General features: G+C 41.6%; 1 protein-coding gene across 1 annotated transcript in view; it reads right to left on the bottom strand.

Annotated features, from left to right (window-relative positions):
• The window catches only part of TFAP2D (transcription factor AP-2 delta), a 53,923-nt gene that overhangs the window by 5,869 nt on the left and 24,382 nt on the right, over window positions 1–23,672 (bottom strand). Inside the window, exons 5-6 of the mRNA XM_064448225.1 lie at window positions 16,902–17,043; window positions 9,941–10,054 (exon numbers count right to left, since the gene is read on the bottom strand). Of these exons, the coding sequence (XP_064304295.1) occupies window positions 9,941–10,054; window positions 16,902–17,043 (256 nt within the window). The remainder of the gene's footprint in view (window positions 1–9,940; window positions 10,055–16,901; window positions 17,044–23,672) is intronic.

Raw genomic sequence — 23,672 nt, 5'->3', positions numbered from 1 at the left:
ATGCAGATTGACATAGAGTTGCTGACTTCAGAGAGACCAAGAGAGGATCCATGCCCTAGGCTTTCCAGCATTGCTACTTTTCCAGTCCCAGAAGGTCTGGCTTCCCCATTCCCAGGTAAATGAAACCAGTTCTGTGTGGTTTATTCACTCTCCTAGATCAGAGTCTTGAACTACAAGACCTGGTTATCCTACGTGGATGTACGGCTGCATCTGTACGAGGAAATTAACCACCGTTGAGGTGCAGTTTCTGACTCCCAGCACAGTTGGCATGGTTTGGCCATATCTGTGCTGCTGAGCCCTCTGAGCATCCAAGGGGATAGAACCCAAACCGCCCATTGGGAATAGTCCTTGGCCAATGCTAATGCTCAACCAATGCCCGGCAAATGTTTCACATAGGGCTGGTTCAGCCAGGGTAAGTTTGTGGACCATCCTAATCAATTAATAGTAAAAATAACCAACTTCCAACAGTGCAGCCCTAGTGGTGTTGAATTTACTAGTATAGATTTACTTTGTTGCACCTTTCATCCAAATAAGGTGCTTTTTCAAGATAACACTGAATTTTCCTTGTTTTTTTTCTGCACTGCAAAGTAGCTGAATTTCAGTGGTGCTCCTCACTTAACATCTACTGAAATCATGTATCAATACAGTTGCCAGGCAGAGCTATAGTGGGTTAATCTCATCTCAGTTTAGAGGAGCATTTCAGTGCACACATATGTATCTACAGTCACTCAAGATGTTTTGGGCATCCAGCCCGGCTTCCACCTGCAGATCCAGAAATGTGCAAGTTTCCCACAGGTCCCATCTCTTAGGTGCCATCTCTGTGAGGATGTCTTAGCTACCTTAGGGTGTCAGAAATGGCGCTAGAGACTTCAGCCCCATTTGCCTAAGTAATATCTGTACAGTATAAGCTGTTCATGTAAGGGCCAGGGAAACTCAAATTGTACCAGACACCTTATTATAAGCAAACAAATTATTCTCATTGTTATAATGAGGTATTTTTGATAAGTGTTAAATGAAAAAAACCCCAAACCCTTCAGATTTTTAATTTCCATTTAAAAACATAAATGAAAAAGTATTTCAAAGGTTAATGTCATTGTAATTTTTAAAAACTGATTTCAGTTATCCCAATTCTGCTCAGTAGAATAGAAGAACAGAAGCTGATTTCTGAATTTGCAGACATTTTTGAGAAATCAATACTTTATATTGGTTTGGGTGAGAAAAGAAACACAACAAAACATTACAGTGATTCTGATAAAACAGTAACTATTTCCCAACCCATTCTAGTTAGGAACTTGTCCCTGCAATAACTTTCTGGGTGTCTTAGGCACCACATCACTAAACGCTGCTGTAATGCAGAGAACCACGTGCAGGTCAGAAATGAGAATAGCTCACTTCTCCTCTGCACTTTGTCTTCTCAGTCTTCCCAGGTGTGTTAGAAAAAAAGTGAAAAAGCAGGGACCAAGGGAAAAGAGACATGGGCAAATGCCAAGATGCTGGAAGTATTAAAAAAACAACCATGGGAAAGGATCCAAGATATCCTTTAGGGTGATCTTTCTGTCTGCTGGATGTGGAAACCTGTTTGCTAGGGAAGCTGGTGTCCTAGGGAAGACACCAAACATATGGGAATCCTAACCAAAATGAGAGCTCAGTTTGGAAGTCTCTCTCCATTTCAGATTGGGAGTGGACAAGTCTTTTATAAAAAAAGGCCTCCCAAAGGCTATTAATAAATAACTCACTTTTAGAATGTTTATCCATCAGTCTCCAGGCACGTTTCAAAGCAGGATTTTATGTTTACCCCCAGTTAGTAATAAGAGGAAAATGTTAATTAAATATTTATAAGGACTATTTTGCAGACATCAATTAATAATACCACATGACTCTGGAAGGTTGGACTTGTAGTAACATCTGGATCTTTTTAATTTAGCATTTAAAAAAAGATAAACATACCTCGATTTAATTGTTTTTTCTTTTTTAGAAATGCCTGGCACACCAGAAAAATAAAAATCATCATCATCATCATAACTGTCATCATAAGTCATGTTTTTAATAGTAGTAAAAACAAGATCAGGAGTGGCATATGGATAACAGTATTTTTAGCCCTTTCAAGTCCTTTTAGGAGTCAGATGGTTTCAAAATTTTGTGTAGCATTTTATCATAATTTCTAATCTTCATAAATCCAGAGACATGAAAATGTGATGGAGCTTACAATAACAGAAACAAGAAAAAGGAAATTTAAATGTATCATTACTAGTTATAATATCTTGTGATTTTTACACTGCTTGTGTGATCTTCTGGGTCTTGATTTCGGGAACTGACTATATCGAGACATATATAAAAATATTTATGATCTTGCATCCAAAAGAAACTAATTTATCTATTTTAAAAGTTGGCAATATTTGCAATCATTCATTTCCAGCAGATGCAAACAGTGAGTTTAAAAGCGATCGAATAGAAAAGAAATCTTCTGGCCTGCTTTCTTTGAACCTTTCAACTCCTGAGCAAAAGCAGTAGCACTGTGCTCATTTGATAGCTCAGTACACCCTGAAGAGTAAAGTGGGAATACTACAGCGAAAACTTACAGACATTGTCTCAGAAATTATCCGTAGTGTTAAGAACAAGTATAGAAAACTTTGATGTTCTCAAATGCTGAACAAGACTGTCGAAAATACCAGAATGGGACAAAAGCTGGTACTGAGGTACATAAGCGTAGGTGCCAACCTGTAGGTGTATACATCAACAGGGCCTAAACTCCCAGTGCCATCAAAGGGGACTCAAGGTAGTTTCGTATGTATAAGTGTCTACGGTGATTTGAGATGTCCTATGACATATGAAACATCTGCACAAGATTGCTATCTATGATATAGGACTTAAGTCCACCTTGCTTCGAGGTGTTTTGACGCCAGGCAGGTTACCCGTGTGTATCTCACATGGCATTACATACCAACGTTTAGGCAACCGAGACCTGCGGCTTTAGTCAGAGAAGTCTGGAGAATGATTTGGACGTCCATGAAAGGGACGTGTCTCCTTTATGGTGAGCTGCACCATTTTTCCGGGTACACTAAGGTCTCCATCAAGCTGAGTAAAAGTGTGTTCCGTGCTATCTGAGATACCCTATGGTAATAAGACTTCTGCATCAGGTAAACAGATAATGCAGAGGGCTTAAAAGAGAACAGCGCCCTTTTAAAGCAGCACTGAACTGATGGCAAACCTAATAGCATCTAAAAAGATGCTGCATGCTACTTCTTAACTCAGCTATATCTTGTCCTAGATCTTCATTGACGACATGGGAAGCTTAGACATCCAGCTTACACTGAAACACCTAGATATGGGTATTTTTTCCTGAGCAGAATCTTAAACTTCTGGTCTGAAAACTTGTGTTTGTAACAAAGAGATTTTTTGGGGTGAGTTAGGGTTTTTTTGCACTTAACTCCTTTACAGTTTAGCCTCTTTTGTACCACTAATCACCACATGCAGCAGGTTTTTTTTCAAGACAGCATGTATTTTTTATAAAAAACCCAACATTTTTTTAGGTGCTGCAGAGTCTCATGACAACTCTACTTCCAGTTCCTGATGAATATATTCTTCTCCACAGATTGGAATATGCAAAGCCTATTAATTTTCCTATGAAGCTTATTAAGAGAAACCATTTAATGTAAAATTTCTGACCAGCCCTCCTTGCCATGCTCCTGTGAGGGTGTATTTTTGGCTCACTTTTTGAAATGAGCATAAAAAGGCTGAGAGATATTATTTTCTACTTCATCTTACATTTTTATCAGTAATTCCCCTTGCTCTAATTTTGGTGGACTTTATTTCTCTGCAAGTTAGTGTCTTTGAAAAATCTAAGTTGGATAATTTCCCTTTGTTGATGAAAGTAAGTTTCAAGTTGGGGAGAAAAAATCTGATTCTACATTTAAAGCAGACGTGGCAGACAGAAGATTAATGGCAAAGCATTTGAATGTGTTTACTGAAAGTCAAATTTCATTGCCTGATTTTTCAGGCTGAGTGATCTCCCACTGAAATTCGTTCATTTTTTGTATGCTCCACACCTATGAAATGAGTCGCTTTCATTATAATACCTTCATTTGGGTTTAAAAGCCTAAAATTAAACATGGTGGTTTCATAACAGAGTCTTTTGGGTATTCTCAGCTTTGTAGTGCATCTCATTGCAACTCTTATAAACTAACTTTATTGTCCTAAAAGGCAAGGCTAAAATTTCTGATTTCGGTACTGTGCATGGAGAGCTGCAGAAAGCAAGCAATGAATATCAGGCCCACGTATTATAAATCCTTGTGCTTAAGGATGTCCAGACCTGCCTCCAATTCTGCCCAGTACTATGATGCAATTATGTTTGCTCATGTTTTAGTGATGGCCTTACTTAAAAGTGAAAAGATCCAAGTGTGCCTGGAGGCTTGGACTCTAGTTTGGCAGCTACCTCAAGGACTCCTCCATACCCCAGGCTGGTGAAACCCCGACATGTGGCAAAAGAAACAGATTCCCTCTCCATGGGTGGGAAGAGGCCATCTGCACTGAAAGTTTACACCCTCATTTAAAATAAATAAATACTTTAGAACAGTAATAATGAAGGAAAAGCAAGCTTGAACCTATTGGTTGGACTTTCTCAGAACTTTGAATGTGAAAACCACTTCATGATTACCCAAATTTAACAACACATGGCAGATGACAAATAATAAGATCAGATAAGACTTTTGATGGCTGTAAAGGAAATGAAAAAAGATTTAAATCTCTTTACTTATACAAGCAACATCCTAAGTCAGAGTTGCCTATATTGACTCTGAGGTGCTTCTGTTGATTTTAAGGTCTGTCCTGTGAAGGTTGCCTAGAGAATTAAATTGTGATCACTTTACTGCAGAAGGTCAGTAGGCCTAACCACGACACAAGTTAGACTGACAGTCAAAATAAACGTTGGAACATGGCCAGTATATATTGCAGGGATATGTAGTCTATATGGTCAGAGTGGCAAACAGCACATACAAACGTTGCCTTGCAAAGTGGGCCCTCATGCTTGTTTTCTGTTCATAAGCAAACAAGTGTATTAAGGACGTGCTTTCCAAGCAGGTGGACCTCCTTTTATCATGTGTAAAAGAAATTGAGAAGGTAAACAGAGAGTGCTAGAGCTGATGCCTCACATTTCCGAAATATTCTATTTCAGCTCTGTATATTTTAGACCTTGGGACTGATTTTCCACACTAGGAGAATTGCCCAGGCAACATATCTGAAACAGCCAAGGCTGTGGCTATGGAGTGTTTCTGAGCTATAGACCAAAGATTAAGCCATGGCACTGTGGTGCACATGGTGCTTACAGAAGCTCTTGGATGTTACCTAAGAAATGTTTCCAGCACAGAACATTATATATCCTCCCAATAAAACTCTTGATAACACTGTGACTTGCTGGTTTTGAATGAGAAAAGGATGTACAAGCTTTTGGCTAACTGTGGATGACAAGAAGCCTCGCTGCCCATTACTACCTACGGAGCCAAATACACCAGTGAGACCACAGATCCCAGGTGACTGGATACTTTTGAAAAAGAGTGGGCATGTCCCTCACACAGCCATCAGCCCCTTCAGCTTCTCCTTTCACTTAGTTAATGGTGACATGTCTGCTCTTTGGGAAGACAAAGAAATGAATGAGATTCATCCAACTTGCGACCATGCAGAGACTTTTTCCAGTGAGACAGCTAACGTAACTGAGAAGCCCCCTTGCCCTTCTCAGAGGAGAAAGACCAAGAATAAACATTATAAACATGCTGATGACAAGAGACAATGCAACTTTGTAACCCAGTAATTTGGAAATGAGGGTTAGGCATTCCTTTTTTTGGGGAATGTAAGAGTACTTTAAATGTTTTAAGAAACCTTAAGTGCTGGGTTGAAAAACAAATCAAGCCACCCAAGCTCCTTTCCATTTTTGATGAATCTATATTTGCCTTTTCCTTGATAATCATGGAGTTTATTTGTTAATGAAGAGGGTAAAGAAAATAAAACAGATTCTCATCAGTTCTCTTGGCTTTATAAATTGTGACTATAAGGGAATATGATGTCATAAGAGTCATGATAAAAATCATTGACAATATTAGAAATTCACACCCTAACCACAAAAATGTCCCAATCCTTCCAAAAGGATTTTGGGCATAAGCAGAGCAGAAGAAGGTGGTCAAACACTTGCTATGGGAAGATCAAAGAGGGAATCCCTGGGAAAAAAACCCCAGAGGATATGCCTTCGGTAAATGAAGAGCCAAGGAAAAGAAAGGAAAAAAATAGAAAAAAAAAAAAAAAAAGAAAAAAAGAGAACAAGTTGTTGATTACTGATACCTCAGCACTAGGAACCAGAGCTGTCCCTCTCAGCTAGCTGAATTTAAAACCAGATTGAGAGAGATCATGGAAATCAGGGGACTCTAGAGGGCACCAGAGGTGTTTCACCACAAACTTCATTGCGCACCAGGCTTCTTCCAGTCTGTGCATCCAAACAGAAGGCTGCTGCTGCTAATCAAGTTGACTTGAATTATGACAGCAGCTGCTCTACCTCATGATAAGCAAAGAAGTGTAAAAAAGAGAGAAAAATACGTAAGGGGGACAAGTGCATCTGTAAAGGTTTTGGGCTTGGCTCTTCGTTACAATTTAAAAAACTTGAGCTTCAAACCCCATTTCCTTGCTCTCTTTTACCCTTTAGAAAGAAGGATGTTACCTTCTTGCTGCTCCCAACGTCTGAGCTTCTGGTTTCTTGCCTGTCACTTTTCATGTCACCTTGTCAGTGTGATGCCAGGCACTCGCAGAGGGCTGACAGCTCCAGGCTCAGAGACTTGCTAAACGACAAAACTCTTATCTCAAACAGTTTCATAGGAAGGGTCTTTCATATCAGCTGGGTGGTTAGGCAGAACAGAATAATTTGTGAGGATGCTGATTGCTTTCATTATCTAGCTTTAGTATTCTAAGCCTATTTTTTTCTGCCTGTTTTTATAAGGTTTCTGCACTGAAAGAAGTGTCACTTGCAAGAAAGTAGTTTTCCCTTTGCTGCTTTGCTGTCTTTATCTTTTATATATAAGATGATGATCTGGATGTGATTTTGCATCTTGATGAAATGTAACCATGAATTTAAAGGACCAAATCCAGCTTCTGTAATAGGTGGGTATTCATCTTTCCCTGTATGATGGATGACATTAGTAGGATATCTGAACTTTCTAAAGGCTACAGATTCCCACAGACACAAGTGTCCCAAAGGCAGATGTAGAAGGTATGTCTATACCCAATTTTACAAGTGAAGAAAGTGAGACTAAGAGGCTGACTAATGAGGTCAGGGAGTCTATGTATACGCAAAAAACATACGTATATCTCTTGAGTATAATCTCAGCAAATCTTCTCCTTGCAAGTTTTTTGTGTCATGTTTTTTGACTTCCCAGCACAGAATGTGGGTAATTTTTGGTGGGTTTTCTGCTAACTCTACTTTTCATGAGATTTTGGGGAGCTAATAAAGACTTCTGCCAAAAATTAAAAAAAAAAATAAAAATCAAAGCTGTTCTGATGCAGGTTATGAAGGCAAAGACAAAAAGACACACGTCAGTGTGACTTACAGGTTCCTGGATGAATCTGCAGGAAGCTCAGATATAACAGTGGAATGGAAAAGAGAAGTAGATACACTCTCTCCATTCAGCAGGAAAGAGGTAGGGTCTAAAAATCAATAAAAATACTAATTTAGTGTTTTGGACATTTGGCCCTGTTGGAGGAATGTCCTAAATTAGATCTTTAGGTTGAAGGCTGGTTTGATACTTTATCAACAGTCTTAAGCATGAAATGAATAAAGCAGGATCCCAGATCCAGAACTCTAGCTTTGGTTTAATGAAGAAGCCACTATATTAGACGACACTCATGGGCTCTCATTCCCAGTCGAGCCTTAAATTTTCCTCTGCAAAAGGGAACAGCCTCAAGAGGAAGGATGGAAAGTGAACCCGCAGGTTCCCCCGTGCCACCAGAGATGCCATAGGACATTTAGAGTGTCTGTAAGATTAGTATATGTGATGCAGGACTCACAAAAACCCCTTGAACTGAGGCAGTAGCAGATGAATGTGGGGCAGGATGTCCTTTTACACCTAAAATGACCCTAGATCCCTAAACTCACCAGAAAGTTGAGTCGCCCTAAGGTTCTTAAACTGAAGGTAGGGGTTGCCTTTAGTCACGTATGACTGCATTAGTGAAGTGAAGGGTGCCCGGGCTCCTCCTCTGCTCATAAGTGATCTGGCATAGCCTGGCCTCATCTCCATTATTCAAGCATTTTAACCTGCAAGATGGTGACCATATCTAAGCTTCCAACTGAGAACATCCTCTTAACTGAGATAAGGCTGACTTGTGCCTGGGAATTGTTTGGGACAATATGCATAGTATATATAGACATAGGTGATACGTGTGTGTGTGTGCGCACATCACCGCGTGAGAGTGGAAGTGGGATGGTCTAGATGGGTTTGTGTATGCATAGAATGCACGCGGGTATGTGTAAGTATAAACAGGAATGCGTGCATTTGTGGATCAGGCATTATTCTTACCTTCCTGCACCCCCCAGCAGGCAGATGGAAGAGGTGGATGGTAGGTATTTTGGATTCCATTCAAAGACCGAGGGACTAAATATTAGGTATCACACCACCTGGCTGCTGGGTGCCTCATGTTCTATCAGAATCTTAATAGTCAAAAGATGTTGGGATGTTGGGGCACAAAAGTTGTTTGTCCAGCCGATGAATGAAGAGTGGCTCAGCTGGCTGTGCTAAAGAATATGCAACATCATTCTAAGGCTTTATAGGCCTAATGAACCTGCTTGGTGTTAAGGTCTGTAAACAAATTTCTAGAGCAGTTATTTATATGTTGATTTTTTCAGGTATCAGCTAATGGCTAGAAAAAAAACATAAAAATCTGCAGCCTCAGCTAGTCATGTATTCTTTTCTGTGGTCTGAGCAAAGATGGGAGCAACTTTAGGATGTCTTATCACACCTATCTTTGATAAATACCTTAGATGACCCCACTATTTCAAGCGGCCCTCTGGAAGTTCCCATCTCACTCTTGACTGTAACTAGCACATAACCTAAAGCAAAACCATGAAATTGCACAGCAACTCCTGGGCTAACAAATCTCTCCAATCCCAAACTCTCTATACACCATTATCCATAACTTGGACAAAATTCTGATGAAGTTTGGACTCGGTGCCCATGTACCATGGGTCCTTGTCTTCATAACAGCTTCTTAGGCTGTCTACACCAGTAAATTAGATATTGCTAGGACATGGGCCTAGGAACTGAGTCTAAATGTATTAGTAGTCTCTGGCTTTTTGGTCTGAGCCAGCTTCCATTCTCCCAGACCTTTCCAGGGTATGCTCAGGAATGACCGCAGTGAGACTGCTCCAGCAGGTAGTTTGCTTTGAGGTCAGTCTGCTCTGGAGGCCAAAGCGTTAATAGTATTGTCATAGTAAGATGATGTCAAATGGTCTCAGTAGCATAGAGAAGGCTCTGGAACTATTCAGTTAATTGGTAAGGATGCAGCCTAACTGCTCCCCCTTTTATTGCTAGTTTGATTTATCAGTATTGTAATTTTGGCTCTGAACTTGATTTTCTACATATTTGGACCATTCATATGTTGATTGGCTTGTGATTTGGCTCACAACTAGGGCAAGGCAGCCTCCTGGTCAGCTGGGGAGATTTGGCCAGCAGGTGTAGAAAATGGCTTACTCAAACTCAGACTGTGGTCCTAGAAGCAGAGTGAATGCAACTAGCCTGAACTACATTGCTGGGCAAACATGCGCTTTTAATAGGCACAGGTAAGAGAGGGATTATGGACATTAAAGTCTTCCAGGTAAGGCAACAAATACCATTATAACATCATATGTGGTCGTTATCAAAATTATGGATTTGAGTTAATTGTTCCTCTTTCAAATACTCCTCATACATACCTGAAGTGTGTTAAATGTCTCTGGATGTCGAGGTCTAATATTGGAGTTGGTCTGGAGGATCCAAGGGGTGATCTGTCTTGACTTAGAAGGTCTTGGAATTCTTTACATATTTGTCTAAAAGGAAGGTAAAAATCCTTAAATGACAGGCGTAATCCTTTCCATAAAGCTGATTCCCATAACACTGTCACCTTATCCTGAGTGATCTCATTAATAACAGAAATGTTTGGTGGAGGCATTGTTAAAGAAAGTGAAGGCAAACGAATCACCCTCTTGCCTCCCTGCCCCAAATTCTCAGAGCCAGCAACATACAGAATCTCTTGAACAGGGGCCCCTCTGGAACCATATTAACATTGACATTTTAAAATGTGATTTGTCTCCTGAACTGGACCTGGTTTAGCAGTGTTAAGTCTGGCTTAGCTCACCTACATTAGAAGCAAGGCTTATGGCTGTATATCACTACTTGTACCTTTGCTTGTGTGCACTGGTTTATCTGCAAGTAGAAATCCTGGCCATTTTGGCCTTGCCTCCTTGACCCCCAACACTTAAGACAAACAGAACACTAGGAGCTGTGAAGGAAAATGCTGACTTTGCTCTCCTATTCTCCATTTGGGTCCATACTGCTTCCTTGTAGAGTCTGGGGCAGAAGAACTTGTCGATCCTCAGCTGAGACCTCTCCCACAGGTCTGCCCAGAGTGAGAATTCATTCCAGCAGCAGTATTTAAATTTCTTGCTGAAACATTAATTAAATTGTTTTACGTTTCTACCATGCATCCGGCAGCCTAAAGTAGGTGTTTACAGCAGTCCAGAGGACTTGCATCCTAACAGTGACTTTTTCTCTCTGGCCACTGTAGGAGGAGCTCAGTGACTCCCTCAGCTGTCAGTGCCTACATAACAGACAGGCAAGTAAGGCAAATACTATAATCTCCACTCTGCCCTCAGTGATTATTTCCTGGGTAACACACACTTTCAGTAGGTAGGACCTGGGACCCCAGTTCAGCACCTTGCAATGGGAACTCGGGCTCTGTCTTGCCTGGTCTCCCACTAGCACAGTAGCCCAATTCTTTGGAAAAGATGGATGAACGTGCTGTCTTCCCTCTCCCTCTGCTTTTCAGGGTGCCTCAGCACCTGGGGGTTAAAAACATCCCCTAGGATAACTGTATATAGGATCTAACACTAAGAGAGACATGAAAATAAGGTCTTCTAATTCTTGTGATGATGTTGTTTTGGGCTAGTTTGCAAATTAGTCTAGGAATGTTCTACCAATTCAGGTTTCTTTTTAAAGAAACCAGACTGGATCCATTTAGTGTATGCCATATCTGGACCAGGGATGAACAGAGACACCACTTATTTTTGATTAATTTGTGATACAGTTAATTAAAAAAAAGAGTGCCTGGGTCTCTCTCTCAGGGCTTCTCCAAAATGAGCACACCATTCTCCATTGGCTGTATTGGAAATTTGGCACTTAATATGGGGTCGGGGGGGCATGATGCCCACCAGACAGTCAGGATGCTCAGTTGAGTTGCCTCATGCTTAGCTTGACCGACAACCAGTTGGGCTGACCTAACACTGGTCACGGTGACTACTTTGTAACCTAGGAAACAGTGCCGCCTACTAAATTATACAGTGCCAGGGGTCATTCTCATACCCTCATGCAAAGTGTCACCATCTGGTAAGGTCCATATAGGCTTTTCCAGCCTCCTCAACAGGGTGGCTTCCTGAGCCTTCCTGGCCTTGATGTACATTATCTCCCAGAACATGCCCAGAAGATATTTGAGAGGGTCCAAGGAGCCATTCTAACATTTTAGTAATATGGATAATTGCAATGTGATGACTCAGTATGTGCGTGGTTTACTTTGTTAACCTAGATGAAACCACTGTGCCTGGGGCCAATTTCTAACACTAAAGAGCATCTCTGTGGTCCATGATTTCTGTTAGAAGACTTTGCACATGTGGTCCTAGGTAAAGTTCAAGTTCTTCATTATCCACTTGTAACTCTGGTCCTTTTGGACAGGGACATAATGGAAAATAAGTGGGCAAACTCAGCTTCTTTGTCTTTAAAAGGTCTTCCATTGCCCAGTTACAAGCAAGGAAACCATACTAACCTGTTTTTACCGTTCATTATATCACTGCTCTGCAAGTTTTGGACATAGACTTTGGATACTACAGCTCTCCCCTGGCTAAGAGGAGGGGAGATGCAGGAAACTATTTCCTGCTGTGCTGCTGGACTTCATCCAAGCCTAATTTCTGTAAATGCTTGTCATCTGTGTGGACCTAGACACCAACTGCTTGAAAAGACAGCATTGTCTTAGCCTTTTAGGCAAAGAGATGTATTCAGCAGAAATGTATGTAAATGCAGCATACAGTTTTAATGAACCAGGTCCTTAGAGGAAAAACAGTTCCTTTCAACAACTGAAAACAGTCAGTCATTTTGGCTTCTAAACAATCTACTATCCCCAGTCGGCCCTGTCAGCACTGCTCTTCTCTCCTTCCTCCAACCTCTACTTTCTACCTGTTGAAAAAGTTCATCTTAAAAGTTCTTATATTTTGACAAAGGAAAGTGTCGGAACCAAATGTGCAATTAAGTTCCCTTCTATCTTCACATGTCAAAAGTCTTTACACAGTGTTGGCAGATTTAAAGAAAAGCAAAAACTTTTTCTTATACTTGAAAACCTGTAAAAGGCAGTAACCTACTTTTTTTCAAGGGGATTTCTAGTCAAAGTGGTGTTTCAGAGCCTCCACTACCAATAAAACATCACTTGGGGTAGTGACAGGAAGGGGTCTGACAGTTATTTGCTGTCAGTTGGACTGTGGCTTTGAAAAAGCAAAGAAAGGTGGTTATGCTGTCTTAGGGACCACAGATTAATAAAAAGAGCCCTGGTCACTCCTGCAAAGGAGGCACTTAATGTTTTGTGATGGATGGTCAGATATTCCAGTATATAATCAGGAAAAGATAAAAAATTCTGTACTGGATCAGAACAAGAGCCCATCTAGTCCATGATCCTATTGCTCTTTACAAAGCAAATGCCTTGTAAAGAGTACAAGACTGGGGCAAATATGTGCCCATGAATCTGATATATTCCCAGTGTGGAAGAGTTGCCAGGTGTCCAAAGACCAGGTATCAGAGAGATGCTCAGCAGGTCCTGTGCATCCAGTTTCAGAGCTACTTTTCAGAGAACTAGCAAATTGAGCACTTAGTGTCATGAGCCAGATGTTGATTATTCTGTACTGGCTGTAAGGAACCCCACAATGAAGTTGTTATTCACACTATTCTGTTTTGGTCTGTGTAAACGTGTGTATTATTTGTCCCTCTGCCTCATGCGGATGGCCTTGTGCTGCGATACTCTGTCATGTTTCCCGTAGGACAGTGTGCCTCTCCATCAAAAGGAATTATTGATGTGGCCTTCAGCAGTTCTGCATCTGTCCTAGCTGCAACCTGATCAGGTTGTGTCCCCAGTTGTAAAGCCATTCAGGGTCTCCCACACCTCTGCAAGGTGAACAGACCCATGCTTAAAGACCCTCAAAAACCAGTTCCCAGCAGTTTTTTTTTAAATTTCATTTCTGTGAGGATGGCATAGACATGTACTGAAGCCTTTCTAAAGAGACTAGGGTTAACAAGCCAGTATCAGCACCCTTTGGCGAGAACTATGATAATTCAGTCTTTTTTTTTTTTTTTTTTGAATCATCTTGTTCTGAAGTGCCCAGGCAACCATCTGCTTAGTCAAAGGAGGTGAGTGGAGAGGAAGAGAATCATAGGAGACTGGCATCTCCCATTGTTTACACCTTTCTTATCCTTTCAGCTCTTAAAAAAAGCTTGCTTCACTCCCATCCTGCCCTTGCTGTCATTTGTGTTCAGCACTGTGTACTGGCTGCACAGTCCAATCATCTCTTCCTCCCATGATAATTATCAGGTAAGGTTCTGATTCTTCATTGTCTAGACCAACAAATTGTTAGAACAGGCCATGGCACCATCTTGTTGCTTCAGCGAGTACTGTCCTAGGCAGGTCCTGAGTCAGCAAATGTGAAAGACCATTTTCAAGAGGTAGTTTTGGAAGATCAGGTGGTTTAACACAATTAATACAGTTTGCTCTATGATAGAAAATTGTCTTGATTTCATTCACTGTATTACTGTCAACATAGCCTCAGACCCGGTTGGGCTGAGTAGGGCAGTGAAGAGAGCATTACCTCAAGCTTAGGTAACACCTCCATGTGTTAGAAAGGGCTATTGGCATCAAAAGTTGCAGTCTTTAGTCTTCACTAGCCCACAGGCCACAGTTCTGTGTGTGGCAGCTAAACTGCTTCCACTCAGGGTGGGGGACTGATTGATTACAAGATATAGATACCCTTGGTAACACTGGGAGCTTCTACTGGACACCAGAGAGTTCTGCACTGTAGACATTAAGGACTCTATTTAGTTACCCACACATAGATATGCAGTACCCAAGATATCCATAATAACTGGCAGATACAACACAGCAACAAAAGGAGACCTGTGTGATTCTGGAGCAGAAGCTGGTGACCAAGCTGGATAACCCAGTTCGTCTCAAATGGCAGTAGGTACCTATGTTTGGGCAAGTGAATCAAGCCACTGAAGCTGGATGTTTGAATCCAGATTGGAGTTTCATCTATATACCAGGAGTAGTGGAAATAATTTTATTCTTTCCCCTTACTTTTCCTCAAGACCCCACTTGTGGAAGGTCTCACCAGCTCTGCCAAAGGCACACTTCCATGGACTTCTGGCTCTGTCCCAGAGCAGACAGTGGCCACACACAGAGGCAATGGCACTCCATTTCTTTCCATAGGCAAAGCTTGCGATGAGTGATTCTACCACCCTGAAATTTCAGTGTCATTTTTGGTGACAGCATAACATTCCACCACTTTTTCTGGTGTCATAACTCATAAGCACGAGGCAGGGCAGTGGTGAAATTACTGGAATGACAAACCTAGAGCTTATAGTGGATAACTGAAACTCCTGACAAATGACTAAAGTTCCTACTATCAGTTACATGGAAGCATGGCTGGGAAATACCATGCTAACAGTACGATGTCATGGTCTTGTACCTCCTGTAGTACCTGGACAGGACTGGCCTGTGACTCACTGTTCTCCTTCCAGGCAGGAGAGGGCAGTAGTAGCACACACATTGACCCATCTGTCCCTCTTACAAGCACTCCCGACTGCAGAAGAATATGGCCTATCCTTGCATCATCGACAACTTCTCTGATCTATTTGCTGGTGCTTTTAACTGATGGAAGAGGGAGGGAAAGTAAATTGGCTCCTTACAAGTGCAGGGTAACAGCTTACAAGCCCAAAGTTCATGTGGGTTAGGAGTAATGCATGCCCACAACTCTCCAGTAGTAAGAGAGGGTGAGAAAGTAGGTATGAAGTGGTGAGAAAGGGTAGTGAGACCTTATGCCTTATGTGTCTCTCAGTCAGACAGCTTTTGGACAAAACAGTTACCACTGATTGTTACAACCCATGGCAATGGGATCTCTCCTTAGAGCCAGAAAAGGAGAAAGACTTTTATCATTATGGTTGAGTAACATTTTATAAATGGGGCAAATCCTCCAGCTGGGGCAACTTACAACCTTAACTCTTGCTTAGGTTGTACTGCCCAGCAGTACAATCAGCTCTTACATAGTTAGAGGGGCAGATTATTAATGGGCTATACAGCCACGGGGAGACAGAACTTGCAGAGAGGAGCTGCTTCTTGCTAGCTGGTTTATTCTCATGTCTCTGAAACCCCTTGGGCCTTTAAAACAACATGTATGTAGGTAAGAATAAGATCATATTCCACCTATATTATTCCTTTTAATCTGCAAGGGACTTAGGACCATGATGTGTGAGTTCTCTCATCACCTTCACAACCAGCAAAGGTCCCCTGAGCCACACGGTGCTCCGCTTATCACCCCAGGGAAGGATCACAGGCTATATTAATGGGATTCACAAGCCTGAGATGTTTCAATGCATGTTGTCTCTGGGTCACCTTCAGGATGAAGAGCTCTGGATACAAGAGGGACATCAAGGCTAGAAATCCTGTTCCCCACAAATAGACAATGCAGGAAGACATTGGGATACAAAGGACAATCCTGTGGCTGGTCAGCCTGCTACTACCTACTGCAGTGTAATCCCTCTGTGTTGGATATATCCCAGTCTGGATGATTCGCAAACATTTCCAGCACTGGGGGAAAGAGGTAGATGATGGTTTGAGAGCTCTGGCTTCTGTCCTCAGCTCTCCTGCAGGCTCACTGTGTAACATGGCAGTAAGTGCAGGAAGTGTATGATTACATTCAAGGCTACCCCACGCAGGCATACCACACACCTAGTGTAGGTCTGTGTTGTTCCACGCCGACTATTCCTGTTTCCCATGGCTCATAAAGGCTAATTCCTCTCCTCATCAAGGCTAATTAACCTAGATGAAATGCTATCCTCACATGATGTTACTGCTCCTGGGAGGCAAGTGGCTTGTTTAGAGCAAAATCAGGTGCCTCTGTGTGTCTTTAATGGCTTCAGCAAAGCTCCCCTGCTGATGTACATTGTTCAGGGGCACTCTTGCAATTTCCATCCAGAGGTTCTGTCCCTCTGCAAACCAGTTCTCCCTCAGCAGACTAGTGATAATTATCCCACAGCTTAGAGCTCCTGCTCACATGCGAACAGGAGACAAAGCCAGTCTCTGTCCTATAAATCCCACCATGCAATAATGTCCCCTCCTCTCATCTAAACCAAAGCACCTGAGATGTGTGTGCCTCCTTAAACGCAGGCAATGAGGGCATAGCCACCTCACTGCAGTAAATAAGGTTCCTCTTACAGCATCTCTAAAGACAGGCCAGCTCTCGCTGTCAGTGAGTACTGTTGTGATACAGTCACTGCAATCCATACTCCCACTCCTCCCTCTCCCAGCCCCCAGATCCAAAATGGAGAAGTGACAGACAGATTTCTTTTTTCATTTCCCCCCTCCCTCCTTACTTTGTCGCTAGGATCATCTTTTTCCTCGCTGTCTGCTCTTTCTGTTCCATGTGCTGTCTGGCAATGTGCTCTCCTACCGCCTTGGCAGGGAACTCTGTTTCACAGGTGTAGCCGAAATCTCTGGCCAAATGTAACGCTTCCCCTGCGGGCAAATAAAATGGGTCAGTTAGTTTTTAGGGTTGTTATTATTGTTGTTGTTGTTGTTATAATTATTACAGATTTTTTTCCAGTTAAAAAAAAAAAAAAGATACAATAATACAATTACAGGACCACATCCAGGCTGGAAACATTCACACCCCGCCTGGGCGCGTTCCTGTGCCCCTGCTCTGGGGGTGCCTGCTCAAGCAGGGGGTGGGACGGGATGATCTCCAGAGGTCCCTTCCAACCCCCACCAGTCTGGGATTCTGTGATAACAAATCAGTTTTGCAGACACTCACTCCCAATCTTAGTTACAGATTTTGGCCCATTTGGCCTACCTATGTTTAGTCATCAGATGGTGCCAGCCAGAAAATAAGGAGGATATATGTCCTGTGAGAAAATACTAATCAAGACGCTTGGGTTTAGCTCCCTCCCCTGCCACCAGTGAGTACTGTGCAGCTGCTCAAGTTTTGTAATATCATCATTGATATTTAAGGCAAGGAAATTATGGGAAGGTAGGAATAAATCACTCTAAAGAGGTGAGATTCAGCCGTTGGTGCTTCACTTCTCAATTTCTAAAGGAAGACTAGCCTTCTACCTCAGGGGATAACATACATTTCAATATATTTGCTTCAGGGTTAAGCCAGCAGGCACAATAAAATTGCCCCACACTAAAGATGAGCAAGACCCCAAAGTAGAGTACAAGAAACAATACTGCTTCCAAAAAAGATTGCAATCAAAATTGACCAGACAAAATAAAAAGGGATGGCAATGAAGATCATTGCTGTTTTATAGGTGGGGAAATCAAGGCAAAGGGAGTTTGGGGCTTAACTAGGCTTTGTGAGAAGTCTATGACAGAGGAAGGCACTGAGCACCTCTCTGCCTCCCTGCAGAGACTGGACACTATAACCCAACTCCATGCTGGGTGCCAAATGCCTTTGGAAGAATACGCACATCTCCACTCACTTAGAGAACCCAGGAATTTATTTTAGGGTTTACTGAACGCTGTGGCCTGTGTGCGGTGACTCTGACAGCCTTGGTGTGGGATTCATCTGCTCAAACACAGCTGCTTGGAGTGTGAACATCTGTGCCTAAGTCTTTCCCTGGTGGGAAAGAGGTACTTCCAGATGACACTTGCTCTCATCTCATCATAAAAGGTAGAAATAGGTCAGCTACCAGCAGTGCATGTTGAAGCATGGCTGTGTGAGTGACTAACAGAGATGTGCTCTTAGGGTTAGGGTGTTGTGGGTTTTTATTTTATTTTTCTTTTTTTTTTTCAGAGTTGTGTATTTGATTGCCATCATGAGAGGAGGCGTTAGACCTTTGCTCTTTGGAGACCAGGCTGATGCTCCAGGTGAACATTGAGGAGGGATGCAGAACCTGTAACACCTCTCTTTGAGAACATGTGCAGTGGAATTCATGTGATTAAATGTCAATATTGACATTTGATCTCATAATCTCAAGTCAATGGAGACAAACTAACACTTAAAGCTTGTATCATCCCACGCTAAAGTAGAAGACAAAAGTGGATCAGAGGAATTATAGAAAAGTCCAGGTTAGAAGGGAGCTTCACCTTCTGTTGAAAGCTTGGCCTTAGACTAGGTTATTTGTGGCCTTTTCAAGCCTAGTCTTGAATATTTCCAACCACGGAGTTTCCACAGCTTTTCTGAACAACTTAATCAAATGTTTAATTTTAAAGTTAATTTAATTGTTAATCACCCAGAAGTGCTGATTTCACCCTGTTGACTACAGTGTGACATGAGAGGACACATACAACTACAGTAGAGATGTTGAGACGTATCCCACCCCCTGCAAGTCTGAACCTGCTCTGCACACACCTGGCTAAGCCAAGGAAGATGGAAACTTCCGTGGGAGCAGTGGTCCTGTGCAAGGGGCAGCATGAGGCATAAGGAACCACGTGCCTCTGACCTCTACTCCAGACTCTGTTCTCCACCTTTTCAGAGTTTATTCTCTCCCCTTCTATCACTGGAGATTTTATCAGAAAAAATACCTTTCATTTTCACAAGCAAATACTTCATTGTGTGTTTATCTGACCTAAATGAATTCAGGTATTAGTAAATACATGCACTACTCCCAGGGAATTTGTTTGCTGACACCAGTCAACAACAGCCTTCACAGCTGTAACGAATTTTATATGCAAATATTGAAGATTATACTCAAAATCATCTACATTATTTGGATTTTTAAAACATGATTTCCAGTATGCCTAAAAGAAATAAGAAGCCAGCAAGCAACCACTGCCTCTGACTTGAAAGGAGAAATGATTTCCACTTAGTTTACAGCTTCTGGAGAATTAAAATAATTTTCAGTGAAATTAAAATGGATTTCAGTGGTATGTTAGCAGTGACTGAACATGAACAGGCATATAGCTGACTGCCATTTTGTACTTATAACATCTAGCCCAAACTTCATGTATGAGAAAGAGCACAACTTTAAGCCATAGCTTCTAAATTTCTGTAGAGTTGCTTCAAAATTTCTGTCAGCTACGCTTTTCCTTAAAGGCTTAAAGAGTAAGTCAACTGTGGAGGAGCGCCAGGTTGTGCTTTTCAACCAAACTCCCTGAAAACTCATGATAGGTTTGTTTTCATGCCAGCATGGAACAAAGGTAAATGTCAAACCCTTTGAAGCTGCCATCAGGTGGAATTACCATTCTCCAGACAGCTCTATTCTGGTCCCGGTCAGACCCAAGTAACAAAACAAGGAATGTAGTTGGCAAAAAATGTAAACTTTTAGCCTCAGTTTCTTCAAGAGAGCAAAACTTTATGCGATGAAATGTAGGCACTTATTTAATACGGTCAACAACAAACTGACTGAAATTTGTATGTTTTTACTTAATGTAAAAAAAAAGAAGAAATTAAAATAGGAATTGCCATTAAAAGTAATCTCTACAAAGATGGTGTATATTATTTACTAGAGCTGAGAAAACTATGCTAAACTGTTTTGATAATCTGAGAAAAGAAAACAAATATATAAAACCTGTCCATTTGTCCTGGAGCTGGGACTGTGACTGAATGTTAATGGTATATGAAGAGATAAAATCATAAGTAAAAAGAAACAAAATTACTTATCTACTTGTGGATATAAACAGGCAAAAACATAGATACAGATGTACTTACCATGTTTTGTGAGATAATAAATTTAAAAATATTTTAAATATATTTTAAAAGTATATTTTTACTGGAAATTGAAAGCTGATGTACGCTATGAATGCACATTAGGTTTATGCATATTTATCCATATAAGCATGTGGTTCCTTGTGATATAAGGAGTAGGCATTCTAAATTACAACACCAAATTCTAAATGAAAATACAAATCTGGTCATGAAATCACTCTGCAGAACGTAATTTCTTATAACTCATTGAACAAAGGTGTCATTTTGACTGGGACCAAAAGATGATTTGGTATTTAGAAGTGGATTGTGACATACTTCTATACATATTATTTCTTGTTAATCTCAGTGACTAGAGGCCCCTTGTATTACTGTACAGTAGGAAATAAGTCTGCTTGGTGGGGGAAAGTAGTTTGTACAAAATGTCATAAAAGGTTTTTTTCACCTCATCATAATTTGGACAAACATTTGTTCTAGAGGAGAATGTGGAAATGTTGAAAATGTGGATGAACTGACGTCTTTTCTTTTACCTTAGATTTGCCGCCTTCTGCCTAGTAATTATTTATATCAGGGAGGAGTCGTACTAAAGGTAGAAACCCCTAAAATCCCTGGGTTTTATAGCGAGTTGCCTTGTTTCAATCTAAAATCAAATTTCCATATGTGCAATATCCCCAGCTCTTTCCTCTGGCAGAGACAAAGAACGGGTGTTGGGGAGCGATGACTCTTTCTCCTTAAATCCAGCACACGGCTTGGCAGCTATAGGCAGTGCTGCCTTTCCCATATAATTTGACAATTGACCAGAGAGCTTTGCATGATGGAAAAGGACAGTTGCTGAAGCTGAATTGGCAGAGACAGTTCTGGAAAGCCTCAGTGGAGAGACCAGCCGTATACCTTGACAGGCTTCTGTGGGGAGGTGCAAGGAGCAGCGTGGGTGTCTCCTGGGTCTAGCAAGAGTGAGAGATGCTCCTATGCAGAGTGAAGGCAGAAGCTGTGTCCCAGGAGAAAGACACTCAGCATCTGAACCTCCTATTGTCTCCTTGGTTTTGCTTCCTTCGGATGCTCTACCCAGCAGAAATGTTACCCAGGGGAAGGAGGGACAGGCAGGAGGTGGAAGGAAAGTTTTTTCTATTTGTAGGGTGAGAAGGGAGAAGGAACAAGTGGAAGCATATTTAAACAAAGGCTGGTGGGGGAGAAGTGTGACAGTTGGTAACAGGGTGAAAGAAGTAACCACTGACCTATTTTTCTCAAGAATTTTGGTCTCCAAATGATGAATGCAATCAATTGTATGCCTAGTAAATATAGTGTCTTAGTTAGGTTTGACAGGAAAACAAATTATAGATTTTTTTGTAAGTGCTTTTTCTGATTTTTGTAAATAATCTGATGGTTTAAAATTCAGCCATACATTGCTTTTACCTGTATCTGCAATAACATTTATGTTATATCTGTGCCTTATAAGTAGCCTGCCCAAACAGATGGGGACATCTCCTTTCTTCTCACATCCTTTCTTGCTCCTACTCGGGAGGCTTTTGAGGCCTTTGAGCCACCAGTAAGGCTTAGCCTTGGCAATGCTGGTATTTAATGGATGAGCCTTTATTGTATTAGCTGAGATATAGGAATTTTCCTTGTAGAGCTGGTAAGAAAAATGACCTTTCCCTTCATCTAATCTAGGCACTAGAGGGCATCCCTCACCTACAGGTTGCACAAAGCTATGTCCTATATGCTGTGGAGTCTTGCAACGCTGAGCTCATTCTCCCAGTCTGCCTTTCTACCTATTGTGCTGATTTATGTGGATGACAACGTAAAAAGCAGAACGAATCTGTCAAACAATTCCTACTCTGGGCCTCAGAAGTCCCGTCCCCAGGAAAGACACTGAAGATGCAACCCACCAAAACAAGAATAAAGGTAAACACCCAGCAGATATGCTGAACCCCAGAAGAAGTAAGTTTGCAGAAAACAAGGGGCCACAGAACAAATTTCATAAAGTCTTGATCTTCACATGACCACCACAGCCTAGAAATTCACTGCAGTTCCTCTGTTGAACTTAGCAGTACTCCTCAAAACTCAAAGATTTTTATTTAGGGGAAGAGAAGTTTTCGTCATGCCAGAGACTTTCAAGATGGCTTTGGTCAGTATACCTAATGACCATACAACTAATTTTGCCTTTTCTTATCTCAAAAAGATATTCAAGAGGTTGAGCACGTTCCCACCTTACAGAGATATTAAAGGCCTTGATACATTGAAGACTGTGAGCACCTTCAGTGAAAGTAAACTTAGAACCATCTAAAGTAATCAAGAGCGACACAGTCCTGGATCTTTATAAGTCCACACAGTGCACCTTATTTTTAGGGATTTAATAAGACTAATAAAACATTAAGTCAATTTGTATATTGACATCTCACAGAAAAAAACCCAATGCTGTTTTCATGTGTTCTTCTCCTTTAAAACCCGGAATAACCCTGTGTCGTTCCACCTCTGCCTCCTCCAGCAGCAGGAGCTATTGAGGGATGGGATTCCTTGCAGAAAACATGCTACAAGTTAGTACCACTTGGAAGTAATATCTGCATGTACAAAGGGAGGGCAGCTTACGCCAGAAAGAATTCAATGAGCACTGCCAAATTTGACTGAGGTTACATAGACAAAAAATTAGCTTAATTTTGCTTTCTGTTGGAATATTAATGCACATGGCGGTGCCTTTCCCAAAAATTCCAGTAGACAAGATTCATGATTAGGATGTCTAGGCAAATAGGTCTCTGTCAAAGTGAGGTCGGTGTCCTCAGTATCTATCTGTAGGACTCATGTTAAGGCAGTCCAAGAACAAAAGCAGTACGATAGGCTTGATAATAGGTTTGCTATTGGCTTTGAGTAGAGAGCAGGGAGGCAAGCACAGCTCCTCCATCCCTGGGAAAAAGGAGTCTAATTCTGACTTACAGTAAAGGTACTTAGCCATCAATCCCAGGGCAGCAGTGGAAAGACTCACTCTCTATCTCTTCTAATGAATGAGTAGCTGGCCACATAGCTGTTTATTCTTCCCTGCTAAGACCCAAGATGCATGAAGTACTGTGAAGGTAGGAACAGCCCTTACTCCTCTAAACTGGGGGAGAAAATTCCCATTGTAATTCTGTAGTTCTAGGCCCACAGCTTAGTGGCCCCTAAGAACCTTAGTCCCTCCTCCTAGATGGTGAGAAATCATCCATTGTTGTGGCTTCAGCACTATTTCTCCATCCTTTGAGATATTAAAAACCTGACTAGATAAGGTCCTAGGCAACCTTTTCTAATTGACCCTGCTTTGAGCAGGAGGGTTGGACTAGAAGATCGCCAGAGGTCCCTTCCAGCCTGGACCTTTCTGTAGTTCTGTGATTCTGTGGTAATATGTGCTGAGACCTCAGCCTACTTGCCTAGATCTGTATGGACCCTTCAGGTTAAGATCCTAGAAGGTGTTGACCTTTAGGATGAACTGAGTGCTCTCAACATCAAGGAGGAGGGATCTGAAATTCCCAGAGCT

Source organism: Phalacrocorax carbo, chromosome 3, assembly GCF_963921805.1.
Source record: "Phalacrocorax carbo chromosome 3, bPhaCar2.1, whole genome shotgun sequence".
NCBI lineage: Eukaryota > Metazoa > Chordata > Aves > Suliformes > Phalacrocoracidae > Phalacrocorax > Phalacrocorax carbo.
Note: the sequence above shows the minus strand (reverse complement) of the source record. Positions and strands in the feature narration are given on the sequence as shown.